Raw genomic sequence first — 18,469 nt, 5'->3', positions numbered from 1 at the left:
TCTGATTTTTCCCACACATTTCTTCTCCCTTCCCTTATATTCCCCAAATGAATGAGAACATATAATGTTTGTCCTTCTCCGATTGACTTACTTCACTCAGCATAATACCCGCCAGTTCCATCCATGTCGAAGCAAATGGTGGGTATTTGTCATTTCTAATGGCTGAGGAATATTCCATTGTATACATAAACCACATCTTCTTGATCCATTCATCTTTCGATGGACACCGAGGCTCCTTCCACAGTTTGGCTATTGTGGACATTGCTGCTAGAAACATCAGGGTGCAGGTGTCCCGACGTTTCATTGCATCTGAATCTTTGGGGTAAATCCCCAGCAGTGCAATTGCTGGGTTGTAGGGCAGGTCTACTTTTAACTCTTTGAGGAACCTCCACACAGTTTTCCAGAGTGGCTGCACCAGTTCACATTCCCACCAACAGTGTAAGAGTGTTCCCTTTTCTCCGCATCCTCTCCAAAATTTGTTGATTCTGCCTTGTTAATTTTCCCCATTCTCACTGGTGTGAGGTGGTATCTCATTGTGGTTTTGATTTGTATTTCCCTGATGGCAAGTGATGCAGAGCATTTTCTCATGTGCATGTTGGCCAGCAGCATGGTTTTAGAACTCAGGTCTCACTCATCTCCTCTCCTTGATCACCAGAACATCCTAATGCACCCCTGCATCTGCTTTGGTACAATGAAGACTTCCTTTTTGCCTTTGTGCTCTGGTTCCAGAATGGGACTCTTCCCAACTATTCAACTCATCAGCTAAGACATGTGGAGACTCTGTTCCTATTAGCCAGGGTTCTTTCCAAAATTACTCCTTTCTTCTAGAAAGGAAGAGATAGCTGATGGGTATGTCCTCTTTTCCACAAGAAACCCAAAGCATCTGTTTTCTTTAATAAACAATCCAATGTCTAGCTGGAGCTCCAGTTGCAATTCTTCCCTAATATATAAAAATATATTAATTATTAAAATAATTTATAAATTATTATAAATTAAATTTATAAATAAATCAATGAATTATTTGAACAACTGAATGAAGTTCAAGCATCCGAAGACCAGGGCTGTGACCAACCCTTCCCATGTTGCTAGAAGTTTCCCATTTTAGCACTGGAGCTGCAATGTCCCTGCAACAACCTCATTCCCAGTTAAGGAATCAGGAAAGATGGCTACTGTGATGGTTAATTTTTTATCTGAACCTGAATGGGACCTGGGCACCCAGATGAAACATTATTTCTTGGTGTGCCTGTGAGGGTGCCCTGGTTGAGATTAGAATTTGAATTTGGGGTTTTAATACAGTAGATTTCTCCCTATGGTGTGTGTATATGACCCAATTTTTGAAGGCCTGAGTGGAATAAAAACCAAAGATGGAGGAACTGACCTCTCTTCTTGGGTCTCTGGTTGAGCTGGGAACCTTGTATCTCCTTCTCCTGCTCATGGACTCAAATTTACATTTTTTCTTCCCTGGTTTTCAGGTCCTTGGGCCATAAGTGAATTATGCTGCTGACTTTCCTGGGTCTGCAGTTTGCAGATTGCAGCTCATGAATTACCCTGCCTCAATAATAATGTGATCCAAACCATATAATTAGATATAGTTTTACATGTATAAAAGTACATTTAAAAATTTATATGTGCCACTTTGTATTTTTATATGTAATCTAGGTTTCATACAATTTTGATTTTTTTTTAATTTATGATAGTCACAGAGAGAGAGAGAGGCAGAGACACAGGCAGAGGGAGAAGAAGGCTCCATGCACCGGGAGCCCGACGTGGGACTCGATCCCGGGTCTCCAGGATCGCGCCCTGGGCCAAAGGCAGGCGCCAAACCGCTGCGCCACCCAGGGTTCCCGGTTTCATACAATTTTATATAATTATGTATAAAACATTAATTATTTATGTATAAAATATTTTATATACTTAAATATAAATGCATAGAAGTATGTCATACATTTAAAAATATAAACAAATCAACACACAAATGTATATATACACGCATATACATATCCACACACACAGAACTCATATTACTTCTGTTTTGCTGGATAGCCCTGACTATACAGTCACTTACTTAAGAGCTCAAACTTTCCATAATGTTCTCACCATCAATATTTGCAAAAATCTTTTCACCACATGCCTTCTTCCTTTCCATCATAAACAGTCAGTACCTTTGTGCTTGAATCATCGAAGTCAGAACAGAGTCATACAAGGAACCCCTCACCATCTTTTTCCCAGCCCAGTGGGGAGGGGGTCTGTGCTATCCAAAGCAACTAGTGGTTGGAGGCTGCACCTGCTGTAGGGTGTGTGTCTACAAGGAGACAAACATGTTGGCAGAAGGACTACTGTCTGGTTGTGTTCTAGGGCCTGGTGTAAGACCTGCTCCCTGACTGTAATGGCATCAATGAGATCTTTACAAAGTATCCACATGGGCATAGGAGGACAATGAACCACCAATTCAACTGTGCCAATTCAACTGTGTCTCCTTTTAGATGGGAACACAATTTCCTTCTGAGAAATTAATTTCTATTTTCATACTAGAGAAAATCACAGGGAAAGACACAAACTAGATGTTAACCAACAGGATCACTCCAAAATGAGATTTCAGGAATTGCCATAGCCCTTCCATCTTGTATGTTGTGTCTCAAGTTATAGAAACAGTCTCCTGTGTCCTTTCAAATAACTATGCTTTTTTATTTTTATTTTTATTTTTTTAAAGATTTTATTTATTTATTCATGACAGAGAGAGAGAGAGAGAGAGAGAGAGAGAGAGGCAGAGACACAGGCAGAGGGAGAAGCAGGCTCCATGCCAGGAACCTGATGTGGGACTTGATCCCGGGTCTCCAGGATCATACCCTGGGCCAAAGGCAGGCGCCAAACTGCTGAACCACCCAGGGATCCCCTAACTATGCTTTTTAAATAACTATTTTACAAAATTTTCTTAAAGATGGGAATATATACACTTTTGATAGAAATAATTTTAAATGCTAGAAATCATTATGGTCAATATAGCCATCTGTGCTTTATTTATCTACATGGAGAGGGAATCAGTATGTGTGTGAATTTACCCTTCATGTGTCCATCAATTTTTTGGGTTAGACCCCATACAGTTTTCCTAGATATTTTCACTCTCTTCTGTGTCTTTTAACTTGTGATTCTTAAGAAATCTCTATATTTTTTGTATTTTAAATGATAGAACTGGGTACCAATTTGTGTGATATAAAAATTATACCTATTTTAGCTTTACTGCTCTTTCATCATATTATGTGCATGTGTTCATTTTCCCTCCTTTTGTGGCAGTCTAGCATAGGTTTTCTATGTCATGTATATTTTTGTGGGCACAGTACTACAAATTAATTTCATATGAATCATTTTCTCTTCTATGATGGGAGACCCAGAAGGTGCTCCTAGCTCAGAGATGATGGAACTGATGCAAAGCAGCTCCTCGTGAAGATCAGTGGTTGGTCTCTTGCAGGAAGCATCTGGCTACTTGGACTGTTCACAGGAGGCCTCTCTGTTGTGATCCCAAGAGACAGGGATACAATTTACTAGGGTACAAATGTAGTTTCAGATGCTTCGCTGATGATTTAGGGCAAGGTCATCATCTAGTGTTATTATTATCCAAAAAAATCGACATCATTACTTAATTAAGTGCCTGAATACTTCAGTAGCTGATGTTTAAAACACCCAAACACTAATCTCAAGTCCCAACCTATACATATATTTTCTGAAGAATACTTTTCCTTTCCCCCATCACAATGTCCACCACTCCACTCATCCCATGGTCTGGGCCAGCGACACACTATTCAAAAGCTCTTGGAATCACCTGTCATGTGATATGACTGACACAAAAAGTGTGTCATCAGAGCATCTCTATTCCATAGAACTCCTAGAAAGGATCCATCCGTCTTGACCAGTATTTCTCCAAAAACATTTTCTCTTAGGAAAACACAGAAGGTTAAAAATCTCTATGTGGATGACAAGACGTTGCCCCAGGAAGGCACACAGCTGCAAAGTTAGGTCACAGGTGTGCATAAAGAGGCCGGATGGAGATCATGCAGTGTCCCCTGTGGCACATACACTTGCCCTGGTGAGACATCGTGGAGTTGGACCCCCTGAGGCCAATCTTGACTCCAGTCCCCATCTCCCAGAGGCTCAAATATTGGAATCTTTGTCTGGATATCAATGTGATATTTCTCCACTTTGATTCAACTCTATTTCTTGCAATATTCTTGTTTTCTAATCATTTAAAAAATTCAGCCATTTTCTCGCAGTCCCTCTTTTCTCATCCTCATACCAACTGAGATCGAATTAATTTAATAATATGTGATGTTTCCTCAGCCCTGAGCCACATCCATCCACATATTCTATTCCTGTGACTTGGCCTTTCTGGAATAAGCAAGGTGACTCAGAGAGGGAGCATCTGGGCCACTCCATTTTGCAGATTCCTTATTTCGATGTTGAGGAAGTAAAGGATAAGTGGAAAGAATCTAAAGTTGCGTCAAAGAGACCAGGGGGCCTGGGACTGAGCTGGGAAGGTGTGGAGGGAGGGCAGGAGGAAGATGAGCAGAACATGGGTTTTGAGTGCTCTCTGTGCTGCCTGCCCTGGTGCTTGGTTTTATCCCATGGGGCCACTAGGCGGCAGCGACGGCCCGTTGTGGGAAAAGCAGTATTTGTTTTTTTTTCTCCTTTATGCAGGTCTAATGCAGTGTCTCTAATCTGGAGACACTTTAGATGGAACATGAAGGAAGAGGGGTCTAATATCTGTTGTGTTCCTATAATTCCTTTTCTGGAAGTGCCAGTAAGCATGTCCTAACCTGAATCCACTGTTGAGCAGGACGCAGACCAAAGGTTGAAATGCAGGTATTAGAGGGAAACCAAGACGCAGTGGAGGGCAATGAGATCCCAGCTCTGCCTGTGATCCTGGGTAGAGGAGTACTTGAATCTCCTCTAATCTCAGCAACCCTGGAGTTCTCTTCTTCCCTCCTCCACACAATGAATTGGTCGGAGATTCCTCCCCTATCCACACCAAGAATTCCTCAGTGGAAGGTATAGATATTCCAAGTCTGGCTTGAATTCCTAGGGTCTGTCATGGGTTCCTGTCAGTCATGGTTCAGAAAATCCCTGTGAAAGTGTTTTAATTTCTGCGCAGCTAAGCTCTGCTGCCCAGGGATGCAGAAGTACCTAGAAGAGAGAGTCAGGTCAGGGTGGGTGGGGAGAGGCAGGGTCAGGAAACATATTTGCATGGAGGCCCCTCCCTCCTCTGAGGCAGGGGAGGGGATAAGGGAGTTATGGGGGAGCCAGGCCCAGGGTTGGGGTCTCAGAAGGCAGTGATTTTGGGGCATCTCCACCATGGCCTGGACTCTGGTCCTCCTCACCTTTCTCTCTCAGGGCACAGGTGAGGTCTCCAGGGAAAGGGCCTTGGGGCCATCTAGTTTGATCCTCTCTCTCCTCCTCAGCCTTACCTGGGTACCCAGCACTAAACTCATTGTATTATGCTCTCTCTCTTTTCAGGGTCCTGGGCCCAGTCTGCCCTGACTCAACCTTCCTCGGTGTCTGGGACTTTGGGCCAGACTGTCACCATCTCCTGTGATGGAAGCAGCAGTAACATTGGCAGTAATAATTATATCGACTGGTACCAACAGTTCCCAGGCACCTCCCCCAAACTCCTGATTTACTATACCAATAATCGGCCGTCAGGGATCCCTGCTCGCTTCTCTGGCTCCAAGTCTGGGAACACGGCCTCCTTGACCATCTCTGGGCTCCAGGCTGAAGATGAGGCTGATTATTACTGCAGCGCATATGCTGGTAGTAATAGTTTCCACAGTGGTACAAGCTCATGAGGAAGTGAGACCTAAATCTGCCTGTGTTCACAGGCTTCCTCCTTGGTATGAAGATGCTCACTCAACATGGGGACATCTAGAAGCACAGCACTATGGTCACCCCTCCTCCTCTGTGGCAGATGTAGTATTTTCTTCAGAATGTTCACACTTCATATAATTACTTGTGTATTTCCTGTGGGGAAAAATATCTTTTCAAAAAACTAAACTGTATATGTTTTAAACCTTTTTTGGGGGATACCTGGTTGGCTCAGCCATTGAACATCTGCCTTTAGCTCAAGGGGTGATCCTTCCGTCCCGGGATTGAGTCTCCTATTGGGCTTCCTGCATGGATCCTACTTCTCCCTCTGCCTCTTTCTCTGCCCCTCTCTGTGTGTCTTTCATGAATAAATAAATAAAATATTTTTAAAAAACTTTTTTAATAGGAAAAAATAGACATTTTTGATAGAACAATTTCAAATATTTTGAAGTCCCTAAGGTAAATATATGCATCCATATTTTTTATTATTCCACATGGTGAAGGAATCAGCATGTGAGTTTACCATTCATGTGTCCATTGATTTTCTGGGTCAGAACCCGCACGTATTTCCTGGATATTTTTTTTCTCTCTCTCCCTTAACTTGTAATTCTTCAGAGAATCTCTATATTTCTTTTGTGCTAAAATAGAAGAACCCAGGTATTGATATTTGTGATTTTAAAAATTTTACATGCTTTAGCTTTATGGTTCATTCATCCTCTTTTTTTTAATTTATTTATGATAGTCACACACACACACACACACAGAGAGAGAGAGAGAGAGAGAGAGAGAGAGAGAGAGAGAGAGAGGCAGAGACATAGGCAGAGGGAGAAGCAGGACCCATGCACTGGAGCCCGACGTGGGATTCGATCCCGGGTCTCCAGGATCGTGCCCTGGGCCAAAGGCAGGCGCCAAACCGCTGCGCCACCCAGGGATCCCCATCCTCTTTTTTTTTTTTAATAAATTTATTTTTTATTGGTGTTCAATTTACCAACATACAGAATAACACCCAGGGCACATCCCGTCAAGAGCCCCCCTCAGTGCCCGTCACCCATTCACCCCCACCCCCCACCCTCCTCCCCTTCCACCACCTCTAGTTCGTTTCCCAGAGTTAGGAGTCTTTATGTTCTGTCTCCCTTTCTATATTTCCCACACATTTCTTCTCCCTTCCCCTCTATTCCTTTTCACTATTATTTATACTCCCCAAATGAATGAGAACATACACTGTTTGTCCTTCTCCGATTGACTTACTACACTCAGCATAATACCCTCCAGTTCCATCCACGTTGAAGCAAATGGTGGGTATCTGTCGTTTCTAATGGCTGAGTAATATTCCATTGTATACATAAACCACATCTTCTTGATCCATTCATCTTTCGATGGACACCGAGGCTCCTTCCACAGTTTGGCTATTGTGGACATTGCTGCTATAAACATCCGGGTGCAGGTGTCCCGGCGTTTCATTGCATCTGAATCTTTGGGGTAAATCCCCAGCAGTGCAATTGCTGGGTCGTAGGGCAGGTCTATTTTAACTCTTTGAGGAACCTCCACACAGTTTTCCAGAGTGGCTGCACCAGTTCACATTCCCACCAACAGTGTAAGAGTGTTCCCTTTTCTCCGCATCCTCTCCAACATTTGTGGTTTCCTGCCTTGTTAATTTTCCTCATTCTCACTGGTGTGAGGTGGTATCTCATTGTGGTTTTGATTTGTATTTCCCTGATGGCAAGTGATGCAGAGCATCTTCTCATGTGCCTGTTGGCCATGTCTATGTCTTCCTCTGTGAGATTTCTCTTCATGTCTTTTGCCCATTTCATGATTGGATTGTTTGTTTCCTTGGTGTTGAGTTTAAGAAGTTCTTTATAGATCTTGGAAACTAGCCCTTTATCTGATACGTCATTTGCAAATATCTTCTCCCATTCTGTAGGTTGTCTTTTAGTTTTGTTGACTGTATCCTTTGCTGTGCAAAAGCTTCTTATCTTGATGAAGTCCCAATAGTTCATTTTTGCTTTTGTTTCTTTTGCCTTTGTAGATGTATCTTGCAAGAAGTTACTGTGGCCAAGTTCAAAAAGGGTGTTGCCTGTGTTCTCCTCTAGGATTTTGATGGAATCTTGGCTCACATTTAGATCTTTCATCCATTTTGAGTTTATCTTTGTGTATGGTGCAAGAGAGTGGTCTAGTTTCATTCTTCTGCATGTGGATGTCCAATTTTCCCAGCACCATTTATTGAACAGACGGTCTTTCTTCCAGTGGATCGTCTTTCCTCCTTTATCGAATATTAGTTGACCGCAAAGTTCAGGGTCCACTTCTGGGTTCTCTATTCTCTTCCATTGATCTATGTGTCTGTGTTTGTGCCAGTACCACACTGTCTTGATGACCACAGCTTTGTAGTACAACCTGAAATCTGGCATTGTGATGCCCCCAGCTATAGTTTTCTTTTTTAAAATTCCCCTGGCTATTCGGGGTCTTTTCTGATTCCACACAAATCTTAAAATAATTTGTTCTAACTCTCTGAAGAAAGTCCATGGTATTTTGATAGGGATTGCATTAAACGTGTAAATTGCCCTGGGTAACATTGACATTTTCACAATATTAATTCTGCGAATCCATGAGCGTGGAATATTTTCCCATCTCTTTGTGTTTCCTCAATTTCTTTCAGAAGTGTTCTATAGTTTTTAGGGTATAGGTCCTTTACCTCTTTGGTTAGGTTTATTCCTAGGTGTCTTGTGCCTTTGGGTGCAATTGTAAATGGGATTGACTCCTTAATTTCTCTTTCTTCAGTCTCATTGTTAGTGTATAGAAATGCCATTGATTTCTGGGCATTGATTTTGTATCCTGCCACGCTACCAAATTGCTGTATGAGTTCTAGCAATCTTGGGGTGGAGGCCTTTGGGTTTTCTATGTAGAGTATCATGTCATTGGCAAAGAGGGAGTTTGACTTATTCTTTGCCAATTTGAATGCCTTTAATGTCTTTTTGTTGTCTGATTGCTGAGGCTAGGACTTCCAGTACTATGTTGAATAGCAGTGGTGAGAGTGGACATCCCTGTCTTGAACCTGATCTAAGGGGAAAGACTTCCAGTGCTTCTCCATTGAGGATGATATGTGCTGTGGGCTTTTCGTAGATGGCTTTTAAGATGTCGAGGAAAGTTCCCTCTATCCCTACACTCTGAAGAGTTCTGATCATGAATGGATGCTGTATTTTGTCAAATGCTTTCTCTGCATCTAATGAGAGGATCATATGGTTCTTGGTTTTTCTCTTGCTGATATGATGAATCACATTGATTGTTTTACGAGTGTTGAACCAGCCTTGTGTCCCGGGGATAAATCCTACTTGGTCATGGTGAATAATTTTCTTAATGTGTTGTTGGATCCTATTGGCTAGTATCTTGTTGAGAATTTTTGCATCCATGTTCATCAGGGATATTGGTCTGTAATTCTCCTTTTTGGTGGGGTCTTTGTCTGATTTTGGAATTAAGGTGATGCTGGCCTCACAGAACAAATTTGGAAGTACTCCATCTCTTTCTATCTTTCCAAGCAGCTTTAATAGAATAGGTATGGTTTCTTCTTTGAATGTTTGATAGAATTCCCCTAGGAAGCCATCTGGCCCTGGACTTTTGTGTCTTGGGAGGTTTTTAATGACTGCTTCAATTTCCTCCCTGGTTATTGACCTGTTCAGGTTTTCTATTTCTTCCTGTTCCAGTTTTGGTAGTTTGTGGCTTTCCAGGAATGCGTCCATTTCTTCTAGATTGCCTAATTTATTGGCGTAGAGCTGTTCATAATATGTTTTTAAAATCGTTTGTATTTCCTTGGTGTTGGTAGTGATCTCTCCTTTCTCATTCATGATTTTATTAATTTGAGTCTTCTATCTCTTCTTTTTAATAAGGTTGGATAATGGTTTATCTACCTTATTAATTCTTTCAAAGAACCAACTCCTGGTTCTGTTGATCTGTTCCACAGTTCTTCTGGTCTCAATTTCATTGTGTTCTGCTCTAATTTTAATTAACTCTCTTCTTCTGCTGGGTGTAGGATCTATTTGCTGTTTTTTCTCTAGCTCCTTTATGTGTAAGGTTACCTTTTGTATTTGAGTTATTTCCAGTTTTTGAATGGATGCTTGTATTGCGATGTATTTCCCCCTCAGCCTGCTTTTGCTGCATCCCAAAGATTTTGAACGGTTGTATCTTCATTCTCATTAGTTTCCATGAATGTTTTTAATTCTTCCTTAATTTCCTGGTTGATCCTGTCGTCTTTTAGCAGGATGGTCCTTAACCTCCACGTGTTTGAGGTCCTTCCAAACTTCCTGTTGTGATTTAGTTCTAATTTCAAGGCATTATGATCTGAGAATATGCAGAGGACAATCCCAATCTTTTGGTATCAGTTCAGACCCGATTTGTGACCCAGTATGTGGTCTATTCTGGAGAAAGTTCCATGTGCACTTGAGAAGAATGTGTATTCAGTTGAGTTTGGATGTAAAGTTCTGTAGATATCTGTGAAATCCATCTGGTCCAGTGTATCATTTAAAGCTCTCGTTTCTTTGGAGATGTTGTGCTTAGAAGACCTATCTAGTATAGAAAGAGCTAGATTGAAGTCACCAAGTATAAGTGTATTATTATCTAAGTATTTCTTCACTTTGGTTAATAATTGGTTTAAGTATTTGGCAGCTCCCACAATCGGGGCATATATATTGAGGATTGTTAAGTCCTCTTGCTGGATAGATCCTTTAAGTATGATATAGTGTCCCTCTTCATCTCTCACTACAGTCTTCGGGGTAAATTTTAGTTTATCTGATATAAGGATGGCTACCCCTGCTTTCTTTTGAGAACCATTTGAATGGTAAATGGTTCTCCAACCTTTTATTTTCAGGTTGTAGGTGTCCTACTGTCTAAAATGAGTCTCTTGTAGACAGCAAATCGATGGGTCCTGCTTTTTTATCCAGTCTGAAACCCTGCGCCTTTTGATGGGGTCATTGAGCCTGTTCACGTTCAGAGTTACTATTACCAGATACGAGTTTAGTGTCATCATGATATCTATTTAGTCCTTGTTTTTGTGGATTGTTCCACTGAACTTCTTAAAGGGGAATTTTAAGAGTCCCCCTTAAAATTTCTTGCAGAGCTGGTTTGGAGGTCACTTATTCTCTCAGTTCCTGCCTGTCTTGGAAGCTCTTTATTTCTCCTTCCATTTTGAATGAGAGCCTTGCTGGATAAAGTATTCTTGGTTGCATGTTCTTCTCATTTAGGACCCTGAATATATCCTGCCAGCCCTTTCTGGCCTGCCACGTCTCTGTGGAGAGGTCTGCTGTTACCCTAATACTCCTCCTCATGAAAGTCAGGGACTTCTTGTCTCTTGCTGCTTTAAGGATCTTCTCTTTATCTTTGGAATTTGCAAGCTTCACTATTAAATGTCGAGGTGTTGAACAGTTTTTGTTGATTTTAGGGGAGGATTTCTCTACTTCCTGGATCTGAATGCCTGTTTCCCTTCCCAGATTGGGAAAGTTTTCAGCTAGCATTTGTTCAAATACATATTCTGGCTCTCTGTTCCTTTTGGCGCCCTCGGGAACCCCAATTAAACGTAGGTTTTTCTTCCTCAGGCTGTCATTTATTTCCCTTAATCTGTCTTCATGGTCTTTTAATTGTCTGTCTGTTTTTTCCTCAGTTTCCCTCTTTGCCATCAACTTGTCTTCTATGTCATTCACTCGTTCTTCCACCTCGTTAACCCTCATCGTTAGGACTTCTAGTTTGGATTGCATCTCATTCCATTGATTTTTAATTTCTGCCTGATTGGATCTAAATTCTGCAGCCATGAAGTCTCTTGAGTCCTCTATGCTTTTTTCTAGAGCCACCAGTAGCTGTATAATAGTGCTTCTGAATTGGCTTTTTGATATTGAAGTGTAATCCAGATTTTGTAACTCTGTGGGAGAGAGGACTGTTTCTGATTCTTTCTTTTGAGGTGAGGTTTTCCTTCTAGTCATTTTGCTCAGTGCAAAGTGTCCAAAAACAAGTTGTACTGGGAAAAGGAGAAAAAGAGAGAGAGAGAATGAAAGAAAAAAGAAAAAAGAAAAAAGAAGAAAAAGAGAAAGAAAAAGAAAGAACGGGAAAAAAAACGGTGGGGAAAGCAATCAGAAAAAAAAAAAAAAACCACGGGGGAGTATCTTCTGATTCTGTATACTTTAAGTCCCTTGACTTCCCCTGGAAGTTGTCCCTCTAGCTGGTCTTCTGGGAGAGGGGCCTATTGTGCTGATTTTCAGGTGTTAGCACTTGGGGGAGCTGCTCTGCCCCCTGCCTGGTGCAGGGCTCAGTGGGGGTTGTTTACCCCGTGAGGCCCCAGTAGGAACAACCCCAGTGGCGGGGCCAGCTCTGGAGCCCTGGATTTAGCTCCCACAGTAAATACGGAGCTCTCCGTCTGCAGGTCCTGGAGTCCCCGGGGGCGGGGCCGCTGATCTGCTCAGCTCCGGGCAGGAGCATTCTTGCGGTCCTGGGCCCTCCGGGCCTCTGCTTGTCCCGGGGAGGCCGGATCCTGGGCTGTGTCCTGGCGACCAGTGCTCCCGGGGCCTTCGCTGTTGGATTCGTGCTCCCGGCCGCGCAGTCCCCTCCGCACGGAGCCTCTTCCTCTGCCGGAGCCGCCGCCACTGAGCTGCTCCCGGAGCCGCGCAGCCCCCTCTGCGGAGCCGCCGCCCGAGCCCCTCCAATCTGCTCCCGGGTCCCGCCGTGCGCGCTGCAGCCCTTAGGGAGCTCGGCGCACTCTCCCGGGGCGCAGGTGTCTGTTAGTGTCCCCGGGAGCCCGAGGGCATCCCCGCCCTCCTGGGTCCTGCTCTAACTCCCTGGCGGCCCCTTTCTGCCCGGGAAGGTTGGTGCAGCTCCTGCTTCTCCGGGACGGGGCTTTCTTGTCCTGGGGGCCCTCGCCCTGTCCTTAGCCCGGCTCCTCGCGGGGCCCCTCCCCCTTGGATGCCTTTTGTTTCTTTATTTCTTTTTCCCCGTCTTCCTACCTTGGTAGAAGCACGGACTCTTCTCACTGTAGCGTTTCAGCTGGTCTCTCTTTAAATCTGAGACCGAATTCGTAGATTTTCAGGATGATTTGAAGGTTATCTAGGTAATTTGGTGGGGACAGGTGATTTGGGGACCCTACTCTTCTGCCATCTTGCCCCTCCTCGCTCCCTGAGAATATTTTAATGCAAAACATATGCATGACAATCAGTGGCAGGGACACACAGGAACCTATTTTGTACTCCAACAATACGTCTGAGTCACATGGTGGTTCTCCAGATCTTCACCACATCCATAAAGTCCCAAACACTCTCTCTTTCTGTTGCAGCATCACTGAGGGTTTACTCTTCATTCTTTTTTTTTTTTTCATTTTTTTTAATTTTTTAATTACTTATGATAGTCACAGAGAGAGAGAGAGAGAGAGGCAGAGACACAGGCAGAGGGAGAAGCAGGCTCCATGCACCGGGAGCCCGACGTGGGATTCGATCCCGGGTCTCCAGGATCGCGCCCTGGGCCAAAGGCAGGCGCCAAACCGCTGCGCCACCCAGGGATCCCTACTCTTCATTCTTTAAGATGACAGACGTCAGGAAGGCTGCTGAAGCTCCAGCCATCACACTTGTATTCAAGAGCAAGACACATTAATCTAGTCTCGTTCTTTCCCTCACAAGAGGCAATGTCCCCGGAAAGGACCCCACATACGGACACTTCTTTAGGCAAGTGCTCAATCCTGACCCAGAGGGATCTCAACGTGGCAATGGTCTGGATATTGTATGAGTATAGAAACGAGGGAACTGGGAGCAGCTGGTAGAGACTGTGTGCTGTGTCACCAGGGCAAGTGTGTCCACTCTGCTGCCCCACTCACAGCATAAATCTATGAGGCAGGGCATCTGTCCTGTTCACACTGATCCCCAGGACAGAATATCTCCCAGACCAAAGTGGGTCTGAATGAAGCTTTGTTGACTGAGTGTTCTCAGATCCCTGTATGTGGAGCAGGAGCCACCACCACCCTATTTGGGCCCAGCACCACCAGCCCGCACCAGTAAGAGGCAGTCTCAGATTCCTGTGCTCCAAGTACCCAGTCCTGCACCCCACCCATAACTGCCCAACACCCTAAAGATGTGTGTTCTGAGGCCCCAGGGGCCGACTCCTCCTCCGCTGAGCCTATAGCAATGTCCAAGGAGAATCTGATCACCGCCTGCCTGGTCGAGGGGCTGTCAGGGTCCATGAAGAGAAGAGTAACTTCTGCCCTGGGTCAGCAGGGCAAGAGCAGGGAACCAGGATGTGAGCAGTGGGCTCTCCATCGCCACCTGGACCAGGGACTTCCCTGGGCCTCCAGCAGCCAGTGCGGAGCGGCCACCAGGGGGCAGCAGAGATGACCTGGTGAAGCCACCTGCACAGGGGGTGAGCCTGGTATCAGGGGTTCTAACAGGAAGGGGGCTGAGTCACTGGGCCCTGAGACCTTCAGGGAAAGGTGCAGGATTTCTGCAGTATAACCTTGGACATTGATGTAAGTTCTGACCTGACATCTCTCAGACTCAGGGGTCTCATAGATTTGCCTCTGTCACTAGCCCAGCTCCAGGACATCACGCCTCTCCTGCCACCCCATTCCTGCTACTCTCAGTCACTGTCAGACTTTGCTCAAGGTCCGGATCTGTTGCCTGCACTGAGTACACCCTGGGGACACTGAGGCACAGCATCTATGTCCTGCCCCAGGACTACCTCCATAGTCAGAAAGCTACAACACCTAGAGGGCTTACAAGACCTTCGTGTGCCCTTAGCAAGAGGAGAATTTTGTTGAGGCTTGATACTCACAAACAGGAATTTGGGGTAGGATACCGCACTGCCCTCAGCCTCCTCGCCTCTCCAAGTGAAAAGGCTACAGAATCTGAGGGGGGAAACCAGACCCTAGGTTTATCTGAGGTTAAAGCACAGTCCCCTCGTCTGAGGCTGGGTCTTCACGGGGCTTCCCATCCACTTCCTTGTAGCCTTGGATCTGAGCCCTTCTCTCAAACCACAAACTTCTCAGCAGCAGCCCTGAGCCCTGGTTGATTTGCATGACCAGCAGGTGTCTCCAGCAAGGAGATAAGAGGCCTGGGAGGAACCTCTGCCCAGGCAGGGACCTGTGGAGCAGTATCAAGGTGTCACTATTATGGCCTGGACTCCCCTCCTCCTCGGCCTCCTGGCTCACTGCACAGGTGTTGGGCCCTGATCTCTCCCATGACAGCAGCAAGATTCTGGGAGCAATCTGGCCTTGACCCTGAGTTCAGAAGAGGGCTTCCTTTAGGGTTCAGGTCCCTAATGAAAAGGCTGGAGGGGTGAAATCTTCCCACTGTGCTCACTCTCTCTGTGAGAACCTTAGGGGCTGTCCTGGCCCAGAGATAAATAATGTGGTCTCCTTTGTTCAAAGGCTCCATCCAATAGCCAGGCTCATGAGCCCCACGGACTGAGATGAGAGGAAGAAGGAACTGAGCATCCAGTAAATCCATGGGACTGAGGCTAGGCGGGTGGCATTCTCCTTGAGATGAGACCTAGATCTAGAAACCCCACTCTCCTTTTCTCTTTTGCAGGCTCTGTGGCCTCTGATGTGCTGACTCAGCCACCCTCAGTGACTGTGAACCTGGGACAGATGACCAGCTTCACTTGTAGGGGAGACAACATTGGAAGTATATATACTTACTGGTACTTGGAGAGGCTGGGCCAGGCCCCAAGTATGGTTATCTATAAAGATACCAATTGGCCTCAGTGACCCCTAACCGATTCTCTGACTCCAAATTGGGGAACATGGCCACACTGATCATCAGCGGGGCCCGGGATGAGGATGAGGCTATTACTGTCCCAAGTGTGGGACAATAGTGATAATGCTCACAGTAACATAGGCAGACGGGGAAGTGAGACATGAACCCCTTCCCTGTCTGTGTCACTGTCCTCTCCATCCCCAGGAAGCTTGTGGACAAAGCAGTGAGCATGTAACACACACACAGATCTCCATATTTGAGGTCTCCTGAGGTCCCCCCCCCCCCCCGCCGCCCCGGGTCAGCAGGTAGGCTCAGCAGAGTGGATCACAGAGGAAATGCGCACAGGTTTAGAACTATGTTCTCATAGTTCTAAGGAATGAGTAACAGTTTAGAAGAAGATATATAAGAAAATACCTGATCAGAAATACCCTGAGTGAGACTGTCAGCATATTTGATGCTACAAAACCAGAGGTTAGGGAACTATATTTTGTGGTAATGAAAACTACTACCCATGAAACACAAGAGAATAAAACCTGAAGAAAAAATGAATACACCCTCAGTGTGTTTAGGACAACCTCATACAGTGGAAAATATGTAACTGAGTAACTGGGGAGTGAATGGGGGGAGCAAGTGGTTAATAAAAAATATTTATTTCAGGAAATAGTAGCCAAAAGTATTGGAAATTCAGTGAAATCTATAAGCCAACATACTGAAAAAGCTCAACAATGTTCAGGCACAGGGAACTTGAGAAGCAGCACAGCACACTTTGTCATGAAATTGCCACAAACCAGCAATGCAGACACTATCATAGTCAGAGAGGAGAGTCATGTTCCTTACAGAGGAAACAGCTAGTGATGGGAGTGCATTTCTCATCACAAATCGTGTCAGCAGGAAAATAGTGAAGCAATGTCTTTAAAAAAATAAAAGAAAAAAAGTATAAACCTTGATGTTTATCCACTAGAAATGTCAGTGAAAAATAAAAACAAAATAAACTTTTCAGACTAACAGCTCACAGAACTGGTCTTCTGCAGACTTTCCTTACAGGCAACAGTAAAGGATCCCCGCTGAAGGATCAATGACAGAGTGTAATGTAAATCTTTTTGTAATGTAAAAAGATCTAAAAAGGAGCAAATATCAGAACTCTATGAAAAATAGAAATAGATTTTATTGGTTAATGTCTATAAAAGGTAGTCTACTCTATTGACAAAAATAATAAAGGTAGTCTACTCTATTGACAAAAATAATAAAAATAATAAAAAAATTTGACAAATCAAAAAATATGTTTTGATTTACAGTGATAAGAAAAATGACAAATAGCAAAAATGATGGGGAAATAAAACTGTATTATCGTCCTAATTGTAAATGTGAAAGACTTACCGTCATGAGGAGGTACTTGACTAAGTTAAGAGGATAAAGATTTCAAAATGTAAATAAACCATTAAAATAAAACCATTTGAACCACAAAGAGTAAGAGTTAATAGGGTGAACTACCTGGCATACTGCAGAGAATACAGATCCAATAGGACATGATTTCATATACACCTAGATGTATATTTATATGTTATACACACACCTGTATAAAGAGAGACAGACACAGAGAGAGACAGACAGACAGACACTTATTTTAAGAAATGGGTCATGCCATACAAGCACATGAGAAAATGCTCCGCATCACTGGCCATCAGAGAAATACAAATCAAAACCACAATGAGATACCACCTCACACCAGTGAGAATGGGGAACATTAACAAGGCAGGAAACCACAAATGTTGGAGAAGATGTGGAGAAAGGGGAACCCTCTTGCACTGTTGGTGGGAATGTGAACTGGTGCAGCCACTCTGGAAAACTGTGTGGAGGTTCCTCAAAGAGTTAAAAGTAGATCTGCCCCACGACCCAGCAATTACACTGCTGGGGATTTACCCCAAAGATAGATGCAGTGAAACGCCAGGACACCTGCACCTCAACGTTTATAGCAGCCATGTCCACAATAGCCAAACTGTGGAAGGAGCCTCGGTGTCCATCGAAAGATGAATGGATAAAGAAGATGTGGTCTATGTATACAATGGAATATTCCTCAGCCATTAGAAACGACAAATACCCACCATTTGCTTCAACGTGGATGGAACTGGAGGGTATTATGCTGAGTGAAATGAGTCAATCGGAGAAGGACAAACAGTGTATGTTCTCATTCATTTGGGGAATATAAAAAATAGTGAAAGGGAATAGAGGGGAAAGGAGAAAAAATGAGTGGGAAATATCAGAAAGGGAGACAGAACATGAGAGACTCGTAACTCTGGGAAATGAACTAGGGTGGTGGAAGGGGAGGTGGGCGGGGGGTGGGGGTGACTGGGTGACGGGCACTGAGGGGGGCACTTGATGGGATGAGCACTGAGTGTTATTCTATATGTTGGCAAATTGAACACCAATTATATATATATATATATATATATATATATATATATATATATATATAACGAATACCCACCATTTGCTTCGACGTGGATGGACCTGGAGGGTATTATGCTGAATAAAATAAGTCAGTCGGAAAAGGACAAACATTATATGGTCTCATTCATTTGGGGAATATAAAAAATAGTGAAGGGAATAAAGGGAAAGGAGAGAAAATGAGTGAAAATATCAGTGAGGGTGACAAAACATGAGAGACATCTAACTCTGGGAAACAAACAAGGAGTAGTGGAAAGGGAGGTGGGCAGGCGGTTGGGGTGACTGGGTGATGGGCACTGAGGGGGACACTTGGCGGCATGAGCACTGGGTGTTATGCTATATATTGGCAAATTGAACTCCAATAAAAAAATTTAAAAATAAAATATAAAAAAAAGAAATGGGTCATGCCATTATAGGATGGCTGGTCTAGACGTTTCAGGGGGGACAGGAAGCTGGAGATTCAAGCA

At 44.0% G+C, this 18,469-nt stretch overlaps 1 gene segment (V, D, J or C); it reads left to right on the top strand.

The window, feature by feature from the left end:
* The first annotated feature begins 5,311 nt into the window (after positions 1-5,311).
* Positions 5,312-5,834, top strand: LOC129508274 (immunoglobulin lambda variable 2-8-like). The segment is given in 2 exon segments: positions 5,312-5,389; positions 5,506-5,834. Coding segments are annotated over 2 exon segments (375 nt in total).
* Positions 5,835-18,469: the final 12,635 nt, after the last annotated feature.

Source organism: Nyctereutes procyonoides, unplaced genomic scaffold (assembly GCF_905146905.1).
Source record: "Nyctereutes procyonoides isolate TBG_1078 unplaced genomic scaffold, NYPRO_anot_genome, whole genome shotgun sequence".
Classification (NCBI taxonomy): Eukaryota; Metazoa; Chordata; class Mammalia; order Carnivora; family Canidae; genus Nyctereutes; species Nyctereutes procyonoides.
This window is presented reverse-complemented; position numbering and strand designations above follow the sequence as displayed.